Raw genomic sequence first — 19,219 nt, 5'->3', positions numbered from 1 at the left:
TTGATGTCATCTGTAAACTTGCTGAGGGTGCACTTGATGCCATTGTCAGTTGTTGATGAACATGTTGAAGAGTGCCAGTCCAAGACCGACCCCTGAGGGACACTGCTTGTGACTGGCCTCCACCCTGATGCAAACCCATTGATCACAACCCTTTGGCTGCATCCAGCCAGCCAATTTTTAGTCCACCGAACAGTCCATCCTTCAAATCCACACCTCTCCAATTTAGAGAGAAGGATGTGGTGAGGGACCATGTCAAAGGCTTTGCAGAAGTCTAGGTAGATGACATCCATCACCCTTCCCCCATCCACCAAAGCTGTTACTATTATAGAAGGCCACCAGATTGGTCATGCATGATCTACACTTGGTGAAGGACACTTCAGTACAATCTCTGACTTTCATCTGTAATTACTTCACAATGAATAGGTTAGAATTTTTTTTTGTTAAGTATATGGTAAAAGAGGAACTGGAAGCAGTTGAAAAAAGTAGTTTCCAGATGTGAAGCTTGAAACAAGTTAGAAAAATAGAGAGCAGCCTTATGAAGAGGATATTATCTCTAGTTTACAGTTAGCAATGCTGATACACAAAACAGCTGGTGATTTGCCCAAGGCCACCCAAAAGATGGGTAAACCCACAGAAACACGATTTTGAACTTCTGCTTCCAGCTTCTGTATATGGTTGCATGAATGTCCTTTCTCCTCTTTGTGAGGGTTTGTTATAACAAAGGGCTGAGTAGCCTTGAGAGGAATACAGTTTGCAGACAGCTTATCTGTCAGTATTAACCTTGGCTTTAAAAAAAAAAAACTTGAACTTAGGAAATTTATTAATATATAATTGCATGGAGTTAGCAGTAAATACTAAACTGGAAAAATATTGAAAGTACATTTGGTGATCACGGGAAGTCACTGAAATTTATCAACTCTTTCAGTTCAGTTATGTATCTTAAGGAGTTGTGTAAATGTTTATGCATAGGACTATCTTTAGGCATCTGACAAAAATGTGATAAAAATGGATTATACCAATCCAAAGGGTGAATCTGTGCGACTGTAGTACCCTTTAAAGTACTGGAGCTTTTAAAGGAAGTGCCTCTACATTAGATATATGGTCACTTTCTGTGTAAACCCTCAGGCTTATTGCCTTGTGGAAGGGGTGTGGGTTTTCTGTTCTAATTTTCCATACAGCAGAAAACATAGTGACTGCAGGCATGCCTGTAAATGTCCTACAGCCTATTCAGGAAACATCTTCTATGTTACTTTGCATAGGAGCACTTGTTCTATCCAATGATATGGTCTCAGATTCTTGTCTGTTACTGAACTGTTGTCAGTTTGTGGAAGCTACAGTGAAAATTAAATATTGAGGGAAATGAATAACAGCTTTGTTCTTGCTTTGTGGATAAAGCATGCTTTGCAAAAGTTCCCTTAAGCAACTTTTTACATATATGTCAAGTTCAGGTTTTCAGTGACTGAATCTAATTATTTCTGACAAAGTAAAATGTTGAAGTTGGATGAGAGCAGATCCTTTGTGGAGGGGAAGAAACACAGGAGAAGGTAACTGTCTCCAGGATAAACTGTAATATCAGAAAACTACATATGACTCCATAAATACAAACATGAGACAATGATGGAATAAGAGGTACATCATGAGGTTTCTTCTAGCTCAAGTTATGTTAGATTGTTTGCTGAGAAGTTCTAGTTAGCATCAGATGATCTAATTTGGCTGGCTGTGTTTTTTTCCTGTGAATTTCTGTGTTTTATGCTTGAGTATTTATTCTAGTAGCCCAAATGAAGGTGGATCTTAAAAATGCTGTCCTACCTAAGGTCTTCTTTGGCAAGTGTTGGTTACAGCTTTCCTGAAAGAGGTCCAAAGTATTTTTGGTGCTGAATCTGAAGCAGTACTGCTGTTTGTACAGGTTTAATAATTTAAGAGTAAGGAAAAAGTTTGTCATCAAGAGGAATGAATCCCCTTCAATTTTTCCCAGCCACTGATCCTATTCTTTACACTCAGGTGAATTTTAATCTTGAGAGCCAATTCCATTGCCAAAAAATGTTTGTAGTTTGTATGCCAACCAAACACTGTGAGACCAGATTTGTGGTTGAACATCACAAGATCCTGTTATCTCCATGCATGGTGAAGTGATATCAGTGTTTGGAAAATGTACTAGCATCTTCCTGTGCTGTTATCTCTTGCACCATTTGCTTTGGTCTGTGAGCCAGGTACATAGAACTCCTGTGTCATGTCTCCAGCAGGGTTCTGCTGCTGACAGGGCAGTTGTAACAAAGCCATTTTTCTACAAAACATATCTTTTTTTGTACTTTGTATTAGACTAATTAGGCTAGATTTGCTCTTGAGAAATTGTACTGAGCTTATTAAGCTTACACTGATCATCTGCTCATTTCTCTGTCCTTGTAAGTGACGTCGAAGTTCACAGTCAAGATTTAGGAGTTGTCCTATTTGCAAGTTTGAAAATGAGTGTTTAGATTGTGAATTTGATAGAAGATGAGGAAGGCATCATAACCACTTTTTGTTCAATATAAAATGTTCAATACACGGGATTGTGGCCCTTGTCTGAGATTGCTAGGTGTGGCCAGTACTCATAATGTATTTCTTTCTTTTAAGATTGCTTTTATATGAAGTTATTTATAACATGGAACTCTTCACTTTCCTATGATGTTAACAACTGCGAGGCTATAAGCACAAGTGTTTGAATTGAGATCTGTTGCTCAGCCACTGAAATAACTGAGACTGACATTACTTTGCAGAGAAAGGACCTCTCTCATTAGAGTCCTGTGTAAATAGTTGTTACAGGAGCAGAGACGTACAGCTGCTCTGTCTGGGTTACTGAGATGTGATTATCTTTCCCTGAGGGATCAGAGTAGGATGAGGGCTATGCTGTAGCTTTTCCTGGAACGTCCTGTGTAAAAACATGGCACCAGTCATACTAAGAAAAACAAGCATGCATGTGCAGTTTCTCCATGTTATGTGCCTTTTTTCCGGATGTCAGACTTGCTGTTGGTTTTACATAGGACTTGAAGGGAAGTACTCTTTGCTACCAATGTAGGGAGAGTTTTCCTTTCTGTCTGTTAAAATAATTCTGGTAAAACTGTCTACAGCTCTGCTTTGCAGGCTCTTTGATAGCAATCTGTACCTGCCTTATATGAGAATGTGTGAACACTTAGTGCCATGTAATGTTTCTTTCTAGTCTAGTGCTAGATAAAAAGATTCCCAAAAGTATGGTGACTGAGCCTAAAACCTGCAAAACAGAGGAACTAAGATCCTTGACAGTGTGAAAGCTGGAAAGGCTAGCAGCTTGCTATTGCCTTTTTAGGTGCTGCTTCAGACTTGACTTGCAACTAGCTTTTATTACACTGGTTCTTGGCACCTTCTTTATAGGACTGCAGCAATTTTGTAGAATTACTTGGAAGATCAGGCCAAATATTTTTACTTGTGACCCAAGTCTGAATTTGAGCTTGAGCCCATTGTGGTAAAGAGCCTGTTAACTCACAGCGCTGCTTGCTATTCCCTTTGCCAGAAGGCTGCTCTGTGAACAGCTGCTATAGCATGAAAGGCCAAAGGGAAGTGCCTCAGTTTTGCCCCAGTCCTTTCACACCTCTATGTCACTGGAATATGCCCAAGTGCATGGTAAACGACAAGCAGTCTCGCTAGTGCAGAACAGCCTGTACAGTTGACTTTAACTGAAACATGAATCATCTCAGTCCTGAATTATTTTAATCCAATCAGTCATCTCTGTTAAGGGGTGTAAAGAGACAGCAAAGCGGAAAGAATGGATGCCAAATAGAGAATACAGGACACAAATAAAGCTGCTAGGATGAGATGAAATAAGAACTAATAATGATTTATTCCAGATGCCACTGGGGTTACTGTGTCGATGACTTTAGTGAGAGATTTAGATGTAATGAGTTTTGTGGGCTTTTCCACAAATGATTTTGTTTGTGACAGTAGAAGTGAAGGGAAGGTGAAGTTGTTAGTTGCACAGGGAAGTACACACAAGAGTTTTCAAGTGCTCCTAAACAAATTCTCCCTAATTAATATATGCTTTTCAAGCCTCTTGTAAGTAGACAAGCACTAACAGCTGCAGTTCTTTTTATAGACACAAACTAATCTCTAGTGCATGTTAGAGCTGAAGGATAGAGAGAACAACATGCTGTGGATTCATAGGGCTTTTCTAGCCATCAATGTATTCTTTTAATACTCTCTAAAAGTGGAAGGGAATGCAGAAGAACAGAGTATAGTCTTCAAGAATATTAATTCTGAACAAAATTGTAACAGGAGTGAAAAGTCTAGCTCTTAATGGCATGTTGTACACAAATGCATCTTATTAACACAAGAAAAAGCATGTGTAAGCTTTGACCTATTTTCTTAATGGGTTCAGCATTTTGCAATCTGTATGAAATAGGCAACAATTCACTAGCATTTCGTCCCTACTGTCACCTGGCTTTCCTGGCAAAAGATGGGGACAATTATATGCTTCATGTTTTCTTATTTTATAGGCCAAAACAGTAAGTAAGAAGATAATTCTGCAGGCTTGATGAGTATCTTTGAACAGGCTTCCTGTTTGAAGATATGTTTTCCCCCTTCTTTCTCCTTATTGCTAGTTGTGTATATATTGTCAGTTTAACATTGTTTTCTGCATGTTAAAAATATTCAGTTGTGCTAGGCAAAGGGAGAAACTCTAATTTTTTTCATTTCTTATGCCTATGATTTTATTTATGTAGAAACACCCTGGACTCACAATATTTTCTTTTGGTTGTATATTACTTGTCTGAAATAGTCACTTGTTTGTGATCTGACATTTAGCTGCCTCAAGTCATTATCACATCCATTTTTAATTCAATTCTAAGTAAGCTTCAAAAATTTGTCTGTAATCAATGCCCCATGTCTACTGGGACTGACTGAACTTTTTTTCTTCAAAGAAATAATCTGGTTACATTTGTTTAGCCTTACGGCTTTGTCTGATATGACATAAGGAAGAGCTGATTTACTTAGGGCAGAATGGCTTGGGTGGTTTCCTCTATTCCTTCAACTGAAGGGAGAACTACTGAGGAACCTGTTGGCAAGAACTGCTTCAATAGCTCTTCGTGCTCTATGCTTTTAGGTGCTGTGGACTGACCATACCTTATCATTCTTGTGGTGTAGACTTCTACAGATAGTAAGTTAATTCTATCTGTTTATTTTTGTGCTACAGAAGGAGCACCAGGGAAAAGCAGTTTCCTTTTTCATCCTCTAGAATCTCAGAAATAATAAAACAATACATGTCTGAGACTTCAAATTAGCGCTCAAGTGCATTACTTTTCAATTGCATTGTACAAGAAAATGAGGAAACCTTCTTGTTAATGAGAGAAAGGAGCACTGAGAGTGTTTTCGTTTGCTTGAGGAACTTCAATAATGAAAGCTTCTCCAGAAAGTAATTTAAGTTTTTTCCCAAATAGCTTTGAAGTTACCCCACAGTAATTGGACAAAGGCCAGATCTCATACTTCCCTTTTCTCTCAAATTAATCAAAGGAGGCTTGTAGGTAAGATCCGTATAACAGTGTAATATGCATGAGAAGAGTAAAATCCAAGTGAGAAATAATTTCTTTGAGCCACAAAAAGAAGAAATAAAATGGCAATGTGACTTGGATCAAGAAGTCTACCACTGGAGTCAGTTCTGAAACTGAACAGGCTACTCCCCTTGATTTTATTCTTGCTTGTCTTGTGTTGTGTTTCTGTAGAAGTGTTTCAGAGCAAGGTAGGAAAGTCTTCTGGATTCAGCTGGTTAATAGCTCTTCCAGAGATTGGCGAGGATGATATTCTGTCTTGTGCCACTCAGCTGTTGGAGCTCTTGTTCTGCTTGTGGCTTTTGTTCTTTGGGTGCAGGAAGCCAGCACTGTATCCTGAATGCAGCTCTACTCCTTGTACGTTGCTGTATGTTATTATAATGCTGGGTATCTGAGATGCGGATGTTCTATGGCGAGACTCTCCTTCTCTTAGTCCAATACCACTCAGGCTCTCACTTCTCTAAAGAATGCAAAGTTTTAAAAGAAATGGAAAATACAAATATCTACTAAGGAGATCAGGCTGCATCATTTATGAAAATGTGACATATATTTAGATCAGTGCTTTGCCAATACCCGCTGCTACCTCAAAGCCAGACTCGAAAGATGGAGGGTGAAGTAGATCTGAATACTTTTGGAATGTTTTATGAGTAATGGGGGGGGTGTGATAGTGCTTCTGCTTTAGTATAATACTTCAAGAATCTAGTTTACTTTGAAGGACCAGGCTAATGACAGCACATTCAACTGTGGGAGAAAAAAAATACTGATAATGTACTCAAACAGTATAATAATGTAATGTGATAATTTAAAGTGCCCCTCCATTTAAAAAAAAAAATCTAGACAGATGACAAAGCAGCAGTTTTGATTTGTTAAGATGAGGTGGTGTGAAACAGATTAAGAAGACTGATATTTTGAAGGGGAGGCAAACTAGAGAATGGAGTGAAATGGGAAGAGATTAATTTGTGTTACAGTACCAGTGCTATCCATCCCTAGCACAGGACCAAAAAAAGAGACTGTTAGGATAAGGCTAATAATAGGTTATAAGGATCACTACTGTCAATAAAGATTGTGTTTATTTGTTACATTTTCATTACTGCTGCTAAGATAAAGCTGATTTTTTTTCCATCTACCAGCTCTTTTATTTCACTGTCCAGAATTAGGGCAAGTTGGCTCATTTGAGGAATACGTTTAAATAAAAAAAAAAAACACAACATAAATATCAGTATGCCATAGCTTTGTTAAATAGAAGTAGAGAGACACTACGCCCACAACTTACTGAATAAGTGAGATGACACGTTTCAGAAAGTTACCTGAATTTCCTCCACATTGCATTTTTCAGATGTTTTGCACTACCCAAAACAGAGAACAATAAATAGTCATCAGTGTCACTTAACACAGAAGAACTTGCTACAAGGTTTTGATTGTCTCAAAAGGACAGCGGTCAAATAGCTATTTCCACTTGATGTATACATTGACTTTGTTATCTTTATTTGAACTGTTTCCACTCACAACAAAGAAAATCAGAGGCAGATAACCTACTGAATTCAACTTAAGTTTTCTTAAGAAGCAGAGCTTAAGGAGAACCCTGTAGCACATGTATTCTCCATCAATTTCTGCTTAGTTTCAGCAGTGATCTACCCTTTGTTTTTGTATTGTTGTATTTGCTGTATTCTACTGGGAGTCTCTTGTGATTTTTACATCTCAACAAATAACTTAATTTGTGCTCTGGGACAGGGAATGTCATTAGTTTTTGTTCCCTCATTTAAACCCATGCCAAATATTAAAATAATGCTTACAGTAGATGTAGCAGAATGCTCTGTGTCATTGATTTCCACCATGGGTATTTCATCTGCATCTACAACTGTCTGAAAAATGAACGTAGACAAGAAAGACATAATTTATAGTTATGTCACCATGTCCCATGTACATGAAATACAAAGAGTGGGGAAAAAGAAAGAGAGGGAACAGAGGAGGAATGCAGTAATATACTAAATGTGACTTTGTACTACAGAATATAAAGTAATTTAATGAAGATAGACTTGTTTTCTATCACTCACCATATAAACTTATTTGATAACAAATGGTGAGACAACAGAAAGATCAAGTAATTTGGGAAATATGGGGAAATAAAAATATTACAGATTATACACTTTAACACAGGACAATGCATCATGCAGATGCTGTGTTCAATGTAATAGCCCCTTTTCTTGCCAGAAATACAACAGAGACAGCTGAATAATGAATCAGAGCTGTAAATAAAGAGCTGATGACCTTTTACAGCCTCAAGGACATTACTTACAGCATTAACTTACAGGTTGTTCCTGTCTTCTAGGCCAGATTCTTCATGATTAATTATGATAAAATGTGCAGCTTTGCTGACCTACCTGTAGTAACTGAATTCTTGGACAACACATTGTATTACCTTCCTGAAAATCCCAGAATCATGGCTTTTCACTTTAGGTTTGCCTCCTAGGTCACTAGTTTGGGTTGTATCTTCCCCCATTTCATAGGAAACCTGGCTGCTAGCAGGTCTGGAGATCATACTGGTGATATCAGTTTCTGTATCGGTACAGCCCTAAAATGATTACAGCAAATGCAATAGCATGATCTTAGATTTCTGACTGAGTAGTATCATACCTAAACAGAAATTATAAGAGACAGGCACTGTGTGAAAGTTATTTCAGAAAAGTTATGTTAGCTAAGTTTAGACATACTTTTCATGAAGGATTCCTGATTTTTGTAAAGCTTTATTTCAATGAATGGAAAAACAAACAAAAGAAAAACAAAACAGCAGAACTTCACAGGAGTCAAACGTTCTTTTCTGCACTACCTTCTTCTTTTCCTCACTCTGGCCTTTTTGCTATGTTTTGATTAGACTGACAAGTCAAAAGAACATAAAATCTAAAGAAATTGAAATGTCACTGTTAAGAACAAATGTCAGAATTCAGAGTGTGACTGCATTAGATATGGTGTTTTGTCTGCCTATGAGAAAATAATCACTGAGAAAATCATTGCCTTTTCATATATTTAGAGGTTGTATTTAAAACAATTCCAAAGTTACTAATGTAACTGTTTAGTAAGGGAGAGCCCAGGACACCAAATATTTGCCTATATCCAGCTGCTGTGCAACATATTTGTCTTTACCTGAAATGGTGGCAGAAAGGTGTTGAGGTCTTCTGTGAGAAGGATTCAGTAATGCATTTGTTGATTTATTTTAGGCTGACAGTTAATGTTTCCAAATACAGCCCACTTCACCTTCAGAAAGCACTGTTTCCTTAAAATTTTGGTTTCACTGAAGAGTTTTTTTAGTGACTAACAGATTGGTTGTACTAATGGACCGTTGGCTGAATATGAGCCAGCAGTGTGCCCAGGTAGCCAAGAAGGCCAATGGCATCCTGGCTTGTATCAAAAATGGTGTGGTGAGCAGGACTAGGGAAGTAATCCTACCCCTCACCTCGAGTACTTTGTTCAGTTTTGGATACCTCAGTACAGAAAGGATGTTGAGGTGCTGGAGCAGGTTCAAAGAAGGGCAACAAGACTTGTGAAGGACTTAGAGAATACACCATACAAGGAGCGATTGAAGGAACTGGGGCTGTTTAGTTTCGGGAAGAGGAGGCTGAGGAGAGATCTTACTGTTGAATTCAAATACCTGAAAAGTGCTTACAGTGAGAGCGGGGTTGGTCTCTTCTGACTGGTGACAGGATGAGAGGAAATGGCCTCAAGTTGTGCCAGGGGAGGTTTAGGTTGGATATCAGGAAACACTTCTTTACAGAAAGGGCTGTTAAGCACTGGAATGGGCTCCCCAGGGAGGTGGTTGAGTCACCATCCCTGGATGTGTTTAAAAACTGTTTGGATGTGGTGCTCAGGGACATGATTTAGCTATGGGTTGTTAAGAGTTAGGGTAGTATCATTAGGTTGCAGTTAGACGTGGTGATCTTTAAGGTCTTTTCCAACAGACAAGTTCCATCCTAGGAGAATGGACAGGCTTGCAAGGATGCTCTGACTCTAAGCTTCCCTTTCCTTCTAAAATGCCTGTTGTCCAATGTCTTCATTAGTCCTTCAGTGTACAAAATGAACAAGAATACAACATGCTATATTATGCTTCTACATTTTGGCCTTCTTTTATTTTACTTCATCCCTCTACCTTTTTTGGAGTTCTTATCATAAACATCATAATGCATTTCATCCAAAGCAATTATCACTTTGGAGGACTCTCTGTGAAAATCTATTACTCTGCAGTTAAAAATGTGTATGGGAAGGGTCTTCCTTACCGATTCACTATCAGAGATGGAAGATAGTCGCCTTTTTCCTTTCTGCAGCCCACTTGTATCAGAAGACTGGCTGGTTATGGTGGTTCGTCTGGAGGAGGGATAACTGCTAAAGGATCGTGACTCTTTAGGAGAAACTCTCAGCAGGAATCCAAGGCAGGGTACATATGTTGCAATGGCTGTTCTAATGGAGACAGGGTAGAACAAGTCAGATTTTTTAATGTAAGCATAAAAATTCAGTCAACATATGCAGTGCATTTATTCAGAGAGATAGTCTGATGCTGCATGGACTGGAAAATTACTGGTACAATAAAGGGTTTTCCAGATATCCAGTGTCTCATAAACAATCACCCTACAATATCACTTATTAACAGTGGTCCATAGAATTCAAATGTGTTACTTGGCAGGGATGAGGACATTGAAGTATAAGTCTTTGAACTAAAGGGACCTATTACAATATTTTATCTACTTTCAGCTTAATCAGGGCAAAAATAAAATTCTGTCCCTTTCAACTGAACCTTGCAGAAGTACCACATAATAAATTGTTTTAATCTTCCCCTAAGCAGCTATTCTGGCTTCCTTTAGCACATCTGTCTGCCCGCTATCTGCAGAGTAGTACAAAATGCAGCTATATTACAGAATTCTTTTTCTCATATGCAGCATTAGGCATCTCTTTTGCACTGCTTTTCTCTCCCTCCCAGTCTTCCCACTTAGAAGTCCATGCCCACACTTCTCTGTCAAATTATCTTGTAGGTCTGTGTAAAGAATGAAACAGTTTATGTGTGGCTTTCCTGCCATCCACCAGATCCCATGGCCTGCATCTGAACTCGGTATGGTAATGAACGTAGACGTTACAGTTCAGAAGAAATACTATCTGAAATAAGGAAGCATGAAGAAGGGTGAGGAAGAAGCACAAAATAGGGAAGGAGTAACTTGACTTACTGGATTGCATTCCTTACTGGCCTGGTTAATTTAACAAACTCCTATTTGTAACACTGACAGATGTCTGGATCTCTCATGAAGATAGTTAAATTAACAATGATTTCCTCTGAGCTAGGAAGGTCTCTATCTTCTATCATGTGATCTGTAAGTACAGATCAGCATTCCATAAACATCTCTAGCTCCCATCTGCACAGTAAACTGTTCCAAGTACAAATTCCACTGACATTTATATGGCATTGAGGAGTTTGCTTGGAAAGGAGAAGGCTGTCTTGCAAAGGTAAAATGAACAGGTGAATGAGAGTTCGGTTACTAGTCCCTTAAGTGATAGTTACTGTCTGATATCCTCTGCTACATTAAATTTATTTTACAAGAGTGAACTTACCTATATTTAGGGTGAGTGATGGCATAAATAATGGGGTTATGGATGGCAGAAGCTTTGGCAATCACAGCTGGTACTGAATTCATGAAAGGTGTTAGTACATGAGAATACCTAGAGTAAGGCAAATACATAATTTATTTAGTGTATGTACAGTACATATTTAGCACTGAGTTCTCAATGTCTATGCAGTTATACACTGACAATACAGTGTGTTATTACTGCTCCACAGAGTATAAAAAGGGGATGTTCTCTACTCAGACATTGAGAGAGAAAAGTTTTACATCCTTTTCCTGCAAAGATGTGAACCAGCCTAATTGGATTTCTGGGAAAGGCAATTTTTGTGGTGGTTCTCTTGCAGTACTGCTATGATTCAGTGGTAACCCCTGTCTTATTTACCCTAGAGACAAAGTCTGCCTGCAGTAAGTGAATGCGTGTTCATCAGAGTATCTGTTTCACACTCAGCAGATGTACTTGCTAAATAACCTGTCACTAAATGAGTGTGCAGAGTGAGGCATTATAGGGAAAGATATCTAATCAATTCTGCTTTTTCAAACTTTTTGCCCGATCTGAACCAAAACCAGGAGGGAATGAGTCTTCTCATGACATACGCTTCACTTGTGTTACTGTGGCCATGCATAATATGCAGGTTTTGTGCCTTTAAAAGATACAGAAATTATGACTGATGTCTATCCACCATGCTCCTTTCAGCCAGTTAATCTGAAGATACTTTGAAGTAGCCCATAGTCTTGTCAGAAGAAGGTCAATAGAGCTGCTCAGACCAAAATAACACATTTTGTAGACAGTTTCTATCAGGCAGATTCTCCATGGATCTGCTTAGCAGCTAAGAAGAACTCTTCCTGGATTGGTAGAAAGGGTTTTAAGTAAAATGACTCGTTAGTCAGTCTTTCCTTGTTAAGTTAACATCCTTTCTGTATGACACCTCTTTTAAGACAGCAGTTTGACCTGTCTTTAACTGATCTATTTAGCCTTGTGTTCTTGCTTGTATTCCTAATATACTCAGGGAATTTCTTAAAAAATAAAAGCTGAATGAAGCTGTATTCCTTACTTGCTGTCTTTGTGAGCAAAATTTGCAGATACTCACTTGCCAAATGCTGTACAGTTATAAAATTATCCATTTGTTTTGATTTTTGTCAACATGAGACATGGGTTAGAAGTCAAGTTCAGCAGGCACTTGGTCATGCCTAAGTAGATGCTGAGTCATACAGGACAACCTAACAATTCTGTGCAGCTAGAATGCTTAGTTTAAAGCATCTTCTATTGTTTTGAGGTCTCTTGGGGCTAATAGTGCTGTAAGGCAGCTATGATTCATTTTTATCTTCTCGCTTTTCTTTTATCTCTAGTGGTCTCTTATCACCAGTGATAAGTGCCCAGTGCTTAAGTCCCCTGTGATAGGAAATGGGACTCTGGCATTGGACATATTCTAAGGATTTGAGTTTCTGAGTGAGGAGCCTTCATGGAGAAAATGTTTGCTGCTACTTGGAACTGGCCCTCTGGATACCATAGGAGAATGTTCTCTTAGCAGGTTTTCATCTTAAGCAAAATACTTTTAGAAGTGTTGTGCTTAGGAAGCCATGTTTGCCTCTTCCTTAAGTGTGTTACAGTGATCACTCCTGCCTCCAAAAATGTACTGCCTTCTACTTGAGTCTTCTACTTGAGTCTTTCAGAATCTTTGCAGTTTACAAGATTTTCTAGAGCATAGTCATATCTGCTTTAGAAAGTTTAAACTGAAGCATGTGAAAATGAACAGGCCTGTTCAGTGTCACCCTTTAGCATAAGAGAAGTACCTACATACAGCCAAGACATCCAGACTTCCAGTTTTTGATTTGTATCTAGGTGGTGCCAACTGTAGTCTGGTCAATATCAGACAGTCAAGCTGTGTATAGATTCTATATTAATGGTATCGTACTTCTGTTGAAACTCCTGTATGGAACACTGATAATTAGATAAGTGAAGGTCATGCTGTTATGATTTATATTTACTTTTATATCTAACACTGAAAAGCTCCCCAAAGCAAGTATATAGCTTGGTTTCCTTACATGTATGTAAGGAATTTTATCAGTTTTATGTAACACAAGCAAATAAATAGACTCGCAAGTAAAAGAAGCAGAGAAAAAAATCTCCCCTGGGTGGTTCTTTCTGGCTCCCTTACTTAGCATTTTGGTGCTAAATAAAATTCAGATAGCTCAAATATGCTATCATGGAGAGTATGCATTCAGAAATCACCGGCGTTATTTCTTATGTTGAAAGCATTATTTCTTATGTTGCTGCTTCTGGTTTTTTTTTCCTTGAAAAGTCAAACTTAAGAAAAAAATCCCAGGCAGTGTGTGCCTTATTTGGTAAATGTCACTCCAAAATATGCTAATGTTTTGAATGCACTTCAGGCATTAGACTTGACAAGTAGCTTTGGCTTTCATCTGTCTTTCCCGATTGCACACCTTCATTTGCTGATACATTCATAATTACCCAGCAAAAGCTACCAGGGCAACAACAGAGTATGGTGACCAGGAAATGACATAAAGCAAGATGACGATCAGTGCAATCTTGGCCAACTTCCACTCATTCTTCATCCTATGATACTGTTTCTGGAGCTCTCTGTTTCCATGTTTGCAACCAAATGTCTGTACAGACCTAGGGGAAATAAATGTGTAACAGCAAAATTGAGATAGGGAATTGCAACAATCGCCAATCGCAAAAGAAAAAAAAAAAAAGCTAGTTTAGGTGATAAGTCATACTTTTAATGTGCGTTAATATGTGACCGGTCCCTTGCAATTCAATGTACTTCAGTTGCACTCATCAAGGGCAAAATGCGGGGAAAAAAAATAGTCCCATGCTAGAAGAATTTCCACGTAAATCAGGTATTCCATTTAATTGGGCAAATATAAAATATAACTAGAGAAGTCTTTGCTTCCTTAGATCATATTGTTGTACTTTACTGTTGGTCTGCATTTTCTATCTGTGCTGATATTTACAAGACAGATATCTAAAAATAGTGGCAGACACTGGCCTGTATTTTCACAATGATAGTTTTTGTTTCAGAGACCTGTGATTAATTTTATCTCTTTTTTGCTCACTGTAAAACATTGTTTGCAGTTCATTTCATTTTTCTTTTTCCCATGGAATAGCTTTTATGCACTGTTATTGGACATGTCTGATGTCCATTTAGAATTTCTTTTCACAATTGGTTAATTTCTGTAGTCTTTTCACATCCTTCTGATTTCTCAGGTTGCTACATTTACAATTTTCTGTATCATTAGCAAGTATACTGAACAGCTCTGGTGTAAATTCAGAGCCCTGAATGGCCCTTCTAAGGATTACAATTCTTACCACGGTCACAGAAGTCTCAGTTATACATATGAACTGAAAGAGAAAAACATTCCAATTTTCTTTTGCTAGTCTGTTTTAAGGGAAAAAAGCATTCATTTAAACAAAGAAATAAAAACTTAAGACTCCTAGTTACTTACTTGTTGGCCTTCTTGATAGCCTCAAATATAAAGACATAGCTGTATATGATAGCAATCAAAGGAATGAAGAAGACAAAGCAGAAAAGCAGCATTGTGTAGGCACGGACTGATGGTGTGAAAGTCATGTAATCCCAGGAACAGGAAGTCAGCAGGCCTTCAGGAACATAGGCACCTAGAGACAGGAGAAGATATAAACCACAGTGTGATTCTTACTAGTAATCTGGATGTGGGAGTTAGGGAAAGATGCTCAGAATAACATGAGATGAGATCTGAAAACTGAATCATTTTGTTCCAATTCTTGAATATAACTTTAAGCTCAACAGAGTCAAAGTCCATCTTTCCAAATACTTCAGTGGGTCTTGGATCAGACCCACACTGTTTTCAGGTAAGTCCAGATTCCTTCAAATTGCTTTCTTCCCAAGGAATGAAATGAAACTGATTGCTATAACTACCACTTTTTAAAACTTCTACATATTAATTTATTCTGCGAAGGAAAGAACTATATTGTGTAGGTCAAATTAATTTTGTCATGAAAGAAAGTTGAGTATGTGTAGAAATATAATATAATTACCTTAGAGAAACTGTCAAAGAAGTAAAGACATTCTCAACAGTAACATATTTCTCCTTTTAATTTAATTTTCACTGTTTACGGTGATATTTTCTGTCGAACTCTTAAATATACTGCACCAGGTATGCTCAGATGCATCCAATTTTTGTATGAGGGCTAGTAATGTGGATACTATTGGAATCTAATTTTAAGATCATGAGTTAACACCTTGCAAGTTAGTATTCTGCCATCTCCCATTAAAATTCCAGAATCTAAGACTGCATTGTCACTTAGCTCTTCTAACCCTGCCTCATTCAACATAAGGCTGCTTCCCCAAGTGTTGGGGTTTGGCTAGTTAAACATGCCTCTTATTAAAGCAGACATGACAGACAATAGCAAGTCGAAAACAAAAATCTTCTAAAATTCAACTTTGTAACTTTTTTTCAGCATTCTTTGGAGAAAACAAAACATTGCTAAATTCTCTTCTCAGATGAGCTGACACATTCTGATGTGGAATTAGGGAACACAATAATGGGCTGAAGTTTTGAATGATGAGTTCATTCTAACTTACTAACTGAAACTGGTGACTCATAGGAAACAAATTAATGTTACTGAGATGGGTGCAAATGAGGAATAATAACAGGAACTCTCTTTGCTACAAGTGACAATGATTAAGTATGTATTCATACTAATATCTGAATGGACAATGCAGCCAATATCCAGTGCCATTTGTCCATCTAGAATACAGTTAAAACCTACTGAAGATGTACTTCAACAAAATATTCAGACTGTTTTCCTCTTTTATATGAATGAAGGCATTTAAATTGCCACCACTCTCTTACACAGCACCTTTGAGGAAGAAAAATGTCATGAGAAAAAATACAAATATATTTATTTCACTTTTATATTGTTCAGTTTCGCTCAGCAGAATTAGATATGGGATAATAGGCAAGTTTCTCATTCATAAATTTTGGCCTTTATTTTATAGAGTCATAGAATCATAGAATTGCTAAGGTTGGAAAAGACCCACAGAATCATCCAGTCCAACCATTCATCCATCACCAGTGGTTCTCACTAAACCATGTCCCTCAACACAATGTCCAAGCGTTCCTTGAACACCTCCAGGCTCGGTGACTCCACCACCCCTCTGGGCAGCCCATTCCAGTGCCTGACCACCCTTTCAGGGTAGTATTTCCCAATGTCCAGTATGGACTGTTCCTTGTACAATAACTAATAAGCTCAAGGGAAACTGTCAGTGTCATGTAACTTGTTCTTATTCACATTGTATTTTTTCTTTTGATTGATTGATATCTTCAGTTTCAATACATATTTTATCCATTTTCCTCAGACTGGTTTTTGAGGCCTAATATGCAAGCCATTAATTCACCCATCTCTTTTAAATGTAACAGACCAATTTATAGTCCAATGTTATAAGGGAAAAAAAACTTGTATTCCATTTCACTTACTCCATCCAAAGAAGGGTGGGAGGCTCCAAGCCAAAGAGTACAGCCAGACGCCTACCAGGATTATAAGGGCCTTCTTCTTTGACATCACTCGAACAGAAGCCAGAGGTTTTGTGATGACAAAGTATCTGTCCAAGGCAATCACCATCAAAGTGATCATGGATGTAATGCCAAAAAGAGCTCCGCAGAAGGCATACAGCTCACAGCCTTTCAATGAAGATGACAGAAGTAGCATTGAAATTAATCTACTCATGCTAATTAGTTTATGGGAGGTTCAAGTCTGTGTTTCCTGTAAACTTATGTCTTCTGGGATTCATAAACCAATGGAACTTCAGTTTTCAGCAGTTGTAATGCTATTTCAAAGCTACTGTTTATCTTGCTAATTATATCTTCACTCATTGATTTATGATGTTCCTAGCCAACAGTCCCATGATATCTTGCTTAACTCCAGTTTTACTGAAGGTCCCATAGAGACATCTATTTTGTTCAACAGTGCCTTCTAGCTATTTTGATATCCTGGTATCATTTGTATCTCAAGGTCAGCATAATTGTAGTAAATATTCAAACTATGAATATATTCATAAGTTATTTTAATGATTCTAACGTCATCATGATTAGAAGCTGGGGGTTGTTTTTTTTATTTCTTAACATGTGCGCAATTGAACACTTTGTTGAAGTAGAAAAAACAGCCATGCTTTTGGTCATCAGAGATCAAAATAGCTATGTTACTTCTCTGATATTCCTCTCTGTCAATACCTATTCAAGAAGCAAAGACTAGTCATCTTCTTACTATATTTATAAAAAGAATGAAAACAACTTCCTTCTACAGGCTTTTTTTATACATTATTGATTGTGGACTCCTTAGGAGTGAGTTTTCTCCTTAGATTTGTACACCTCTTATGACAAAGGTGAAAATCCCACTGTTGAAGCCTGCAGCAGATATGCTGTTGACTTCAGACACATATGTTTCACCTGTAGTTTGAGAATCTATTGGAGGAATACCGCCTTCTACCTGCTGGAACAGAGGTTTTGTTTTAGGATCCTTCCTTGAATGTTGACTATTTACACTGTAAAATGATCTGGACAGAAACTGGGGTTCGTTTTTTCCTAAGTATTGTTGTAACTTTTTAGCACATTCTAGTCAATTACTCTCATAGTTGCAATGACCAGATGTCTTCTGCAAATCATATGTTAACACTAACTCCCACAAGAACATTTGCTTACTGCACAGGCATGTTCGGTTAATATTTCTGTTGAGAAAACTCACTGTTGCCAAGCTTACTGGTGCAAGTCTCTGAGCAGATTATCTAGAGCTGCTATTAAGTTGGTGATTTGCTAGTTGGTGGTTCTTTGTCTCAGAGCTCTACCAGTTAGCGTACGATATGACTGGAGAGGAACACTGTCAAGGAGACTGATCCTGTGTCTTAGGTTGCCAGTGTCTTCTTTTGTATTTTGTGTGTTATTTTCCTCTATGTGAAGGGAATGCAATTGTTGCACAGGGACAAAAATGTTCAGGGAAACTTTGGTTTTAATATTGAAGCAATGTTTAAAATTGCAAGCGTACCTGAAGATTAGGAAATGGAAAGTTAACTGCCACTACAGTAAGACAACACTTAGCAATTTATTGAAAAGTAGATATACAAACCTTTCTCACCAAAAATCCAACGTTTATGGAGACTGTTGGTGAAAAATACTGGAGACTGTGTAATGGACATAAGGAAGTCACTAACAGCTAGATTGATGATGAATATATTGGCTGGTTTCTGAAGGGTCCTACTCCTAGAAAGAGAAGATCAGAAGGAACGTTGCTTAAGCACTGCGGCACTCTTAATTACCTTGTTACTCTTTCGTGTGAGCTCTGGCAGCTTCACAAACACCATGGCACTCTACAGAACAAGTTAGGGCAGAGTGCTTCTCATTTCCCTCCTGAGAGAACATAAGGCTGTTTTACAACCTTATCCTGCTGTGCATTTTAGAGGACTGTTTTGATAACCAGCTCAGTGGTGAGGATAAATCACATTGTTCCTTAAGTACTCTGACCCAGTGCACTGCATGTCCGTGATTAACAGGAAATTAAAGCTGATGTGCTCTATGGATTTGCTGGATCTGGGTTGTGTTAAGCTTGAGGAGGGATAGCGCATATCTCCATGCTGGTGATCTTATCAGCAATGACTTACAAATACAGGGATTAAGCAAACTTGCTGTGTACCACATCAAGCATTTTACTTCACATCAGTTCTTCTCTGTGACACTCATTTCACTTGCACATACGCTGACTTTGAAGAGAACAGTAGCCAGCCTTCAGTGTATTCTGCCTACATATGTTATGAATAACATCGTAGTACATCGCTTTAAAGGGTACACAGAGAAGCTGAATTGAGAGCTCCTTGGTTTGTGGCTTAGTGTAGTTTTTTAGCTCCTTTCTCTAAATTTTGATCTTAGACAAACATATGAAGTATCTGAATAAATGATAGGTTCTTTGCGGTGATCCAGAATCAGTGAGTAGATCTACTGTCTCCTAACTGTCAATTTGGGAGCAACAAAGTATTTCTAACAAGGGGCTACTTGTTTTTGTCCAGTAATCTGCTA

At 38.0% G+C, this 19,219-nt stretch overlaps 2 protein-coding genes across 12 annotated transcripts in view; one reads left to right on the top strand and one right to left on the bottom strand.

Moving 5' to 3' along the window:
* Nucleotides 1–19,219, top strand: part of WAPL (WAPL cohesin release factor) — a 133,258-nt gene that overhangs the window by 11,262 nt on the left and 102,777 nt on the right. The gene's annotated exons all lie outside the window — the stretch shown is intronic.
* OPN4 (opsin 4) overlaps nucleotides 266–19,219 on the bottom strand; it is a 28,053-nt gene continuing 9,099 nt past the window's right edge. Inside the window, exons 4-13 of one of the 2 annotated variants that reach the window (XM_046942791.1) lie at nucleotides 18,276–18,409; nucleotides 16,634–16,837; nucleotides 14,621–14,792; nucleotides 13,623–13,787; nucleotides 11,142–11,249; nucleotides 9,821–10,001; nucleotides 7,972–8,124; nucleotides 7,346–7,414; nucleotides 6,860–6,898; nucleotides 266–6,012 (exon numbers count right to left, since the gene is read on the bottom strand). In XM_046942791.1, coding sequence (XP_046798747.1) covers nucleotides 5,821–6,012; nucleotides 6,860–6,898; nucleotides 7,346–7,414; nucleotides 7,972–8,124; nucleotides 9,821–10,001; nucleotides 11,142–11,249; nucleotides 13,623–13,787; nucleotides 14,621–14,792; nucleotides 16,634–16,837; nucleotides 18,276–18,409 — 1,417 coding nt within the window. In that variant the 3' untranslated portion in view covers nucleotides 266–5,820. 2 annotated transcript variants of the gene reach the window in all.

This window comes from Gallus gallus, chromosome 6 (assembly GCF_016699485.2).
Source record: "Gallus gallus isolate bGalGal1 chromosome 6, bGalGal1.mat.broiler.GRCg7b, whole genome shotgun sequence".
In the NCBI taxonomy this organism is placed as follows: Eukaryota; Metazoa; Chordata; class Aves; order Galliformes; family Phasianidae; genus Gallus; species Gallus gallus.
Note: the sequence above shows the minus strand (reverse complement) of the source record. Positions and strands in the feature narration are given on the sequence as shown.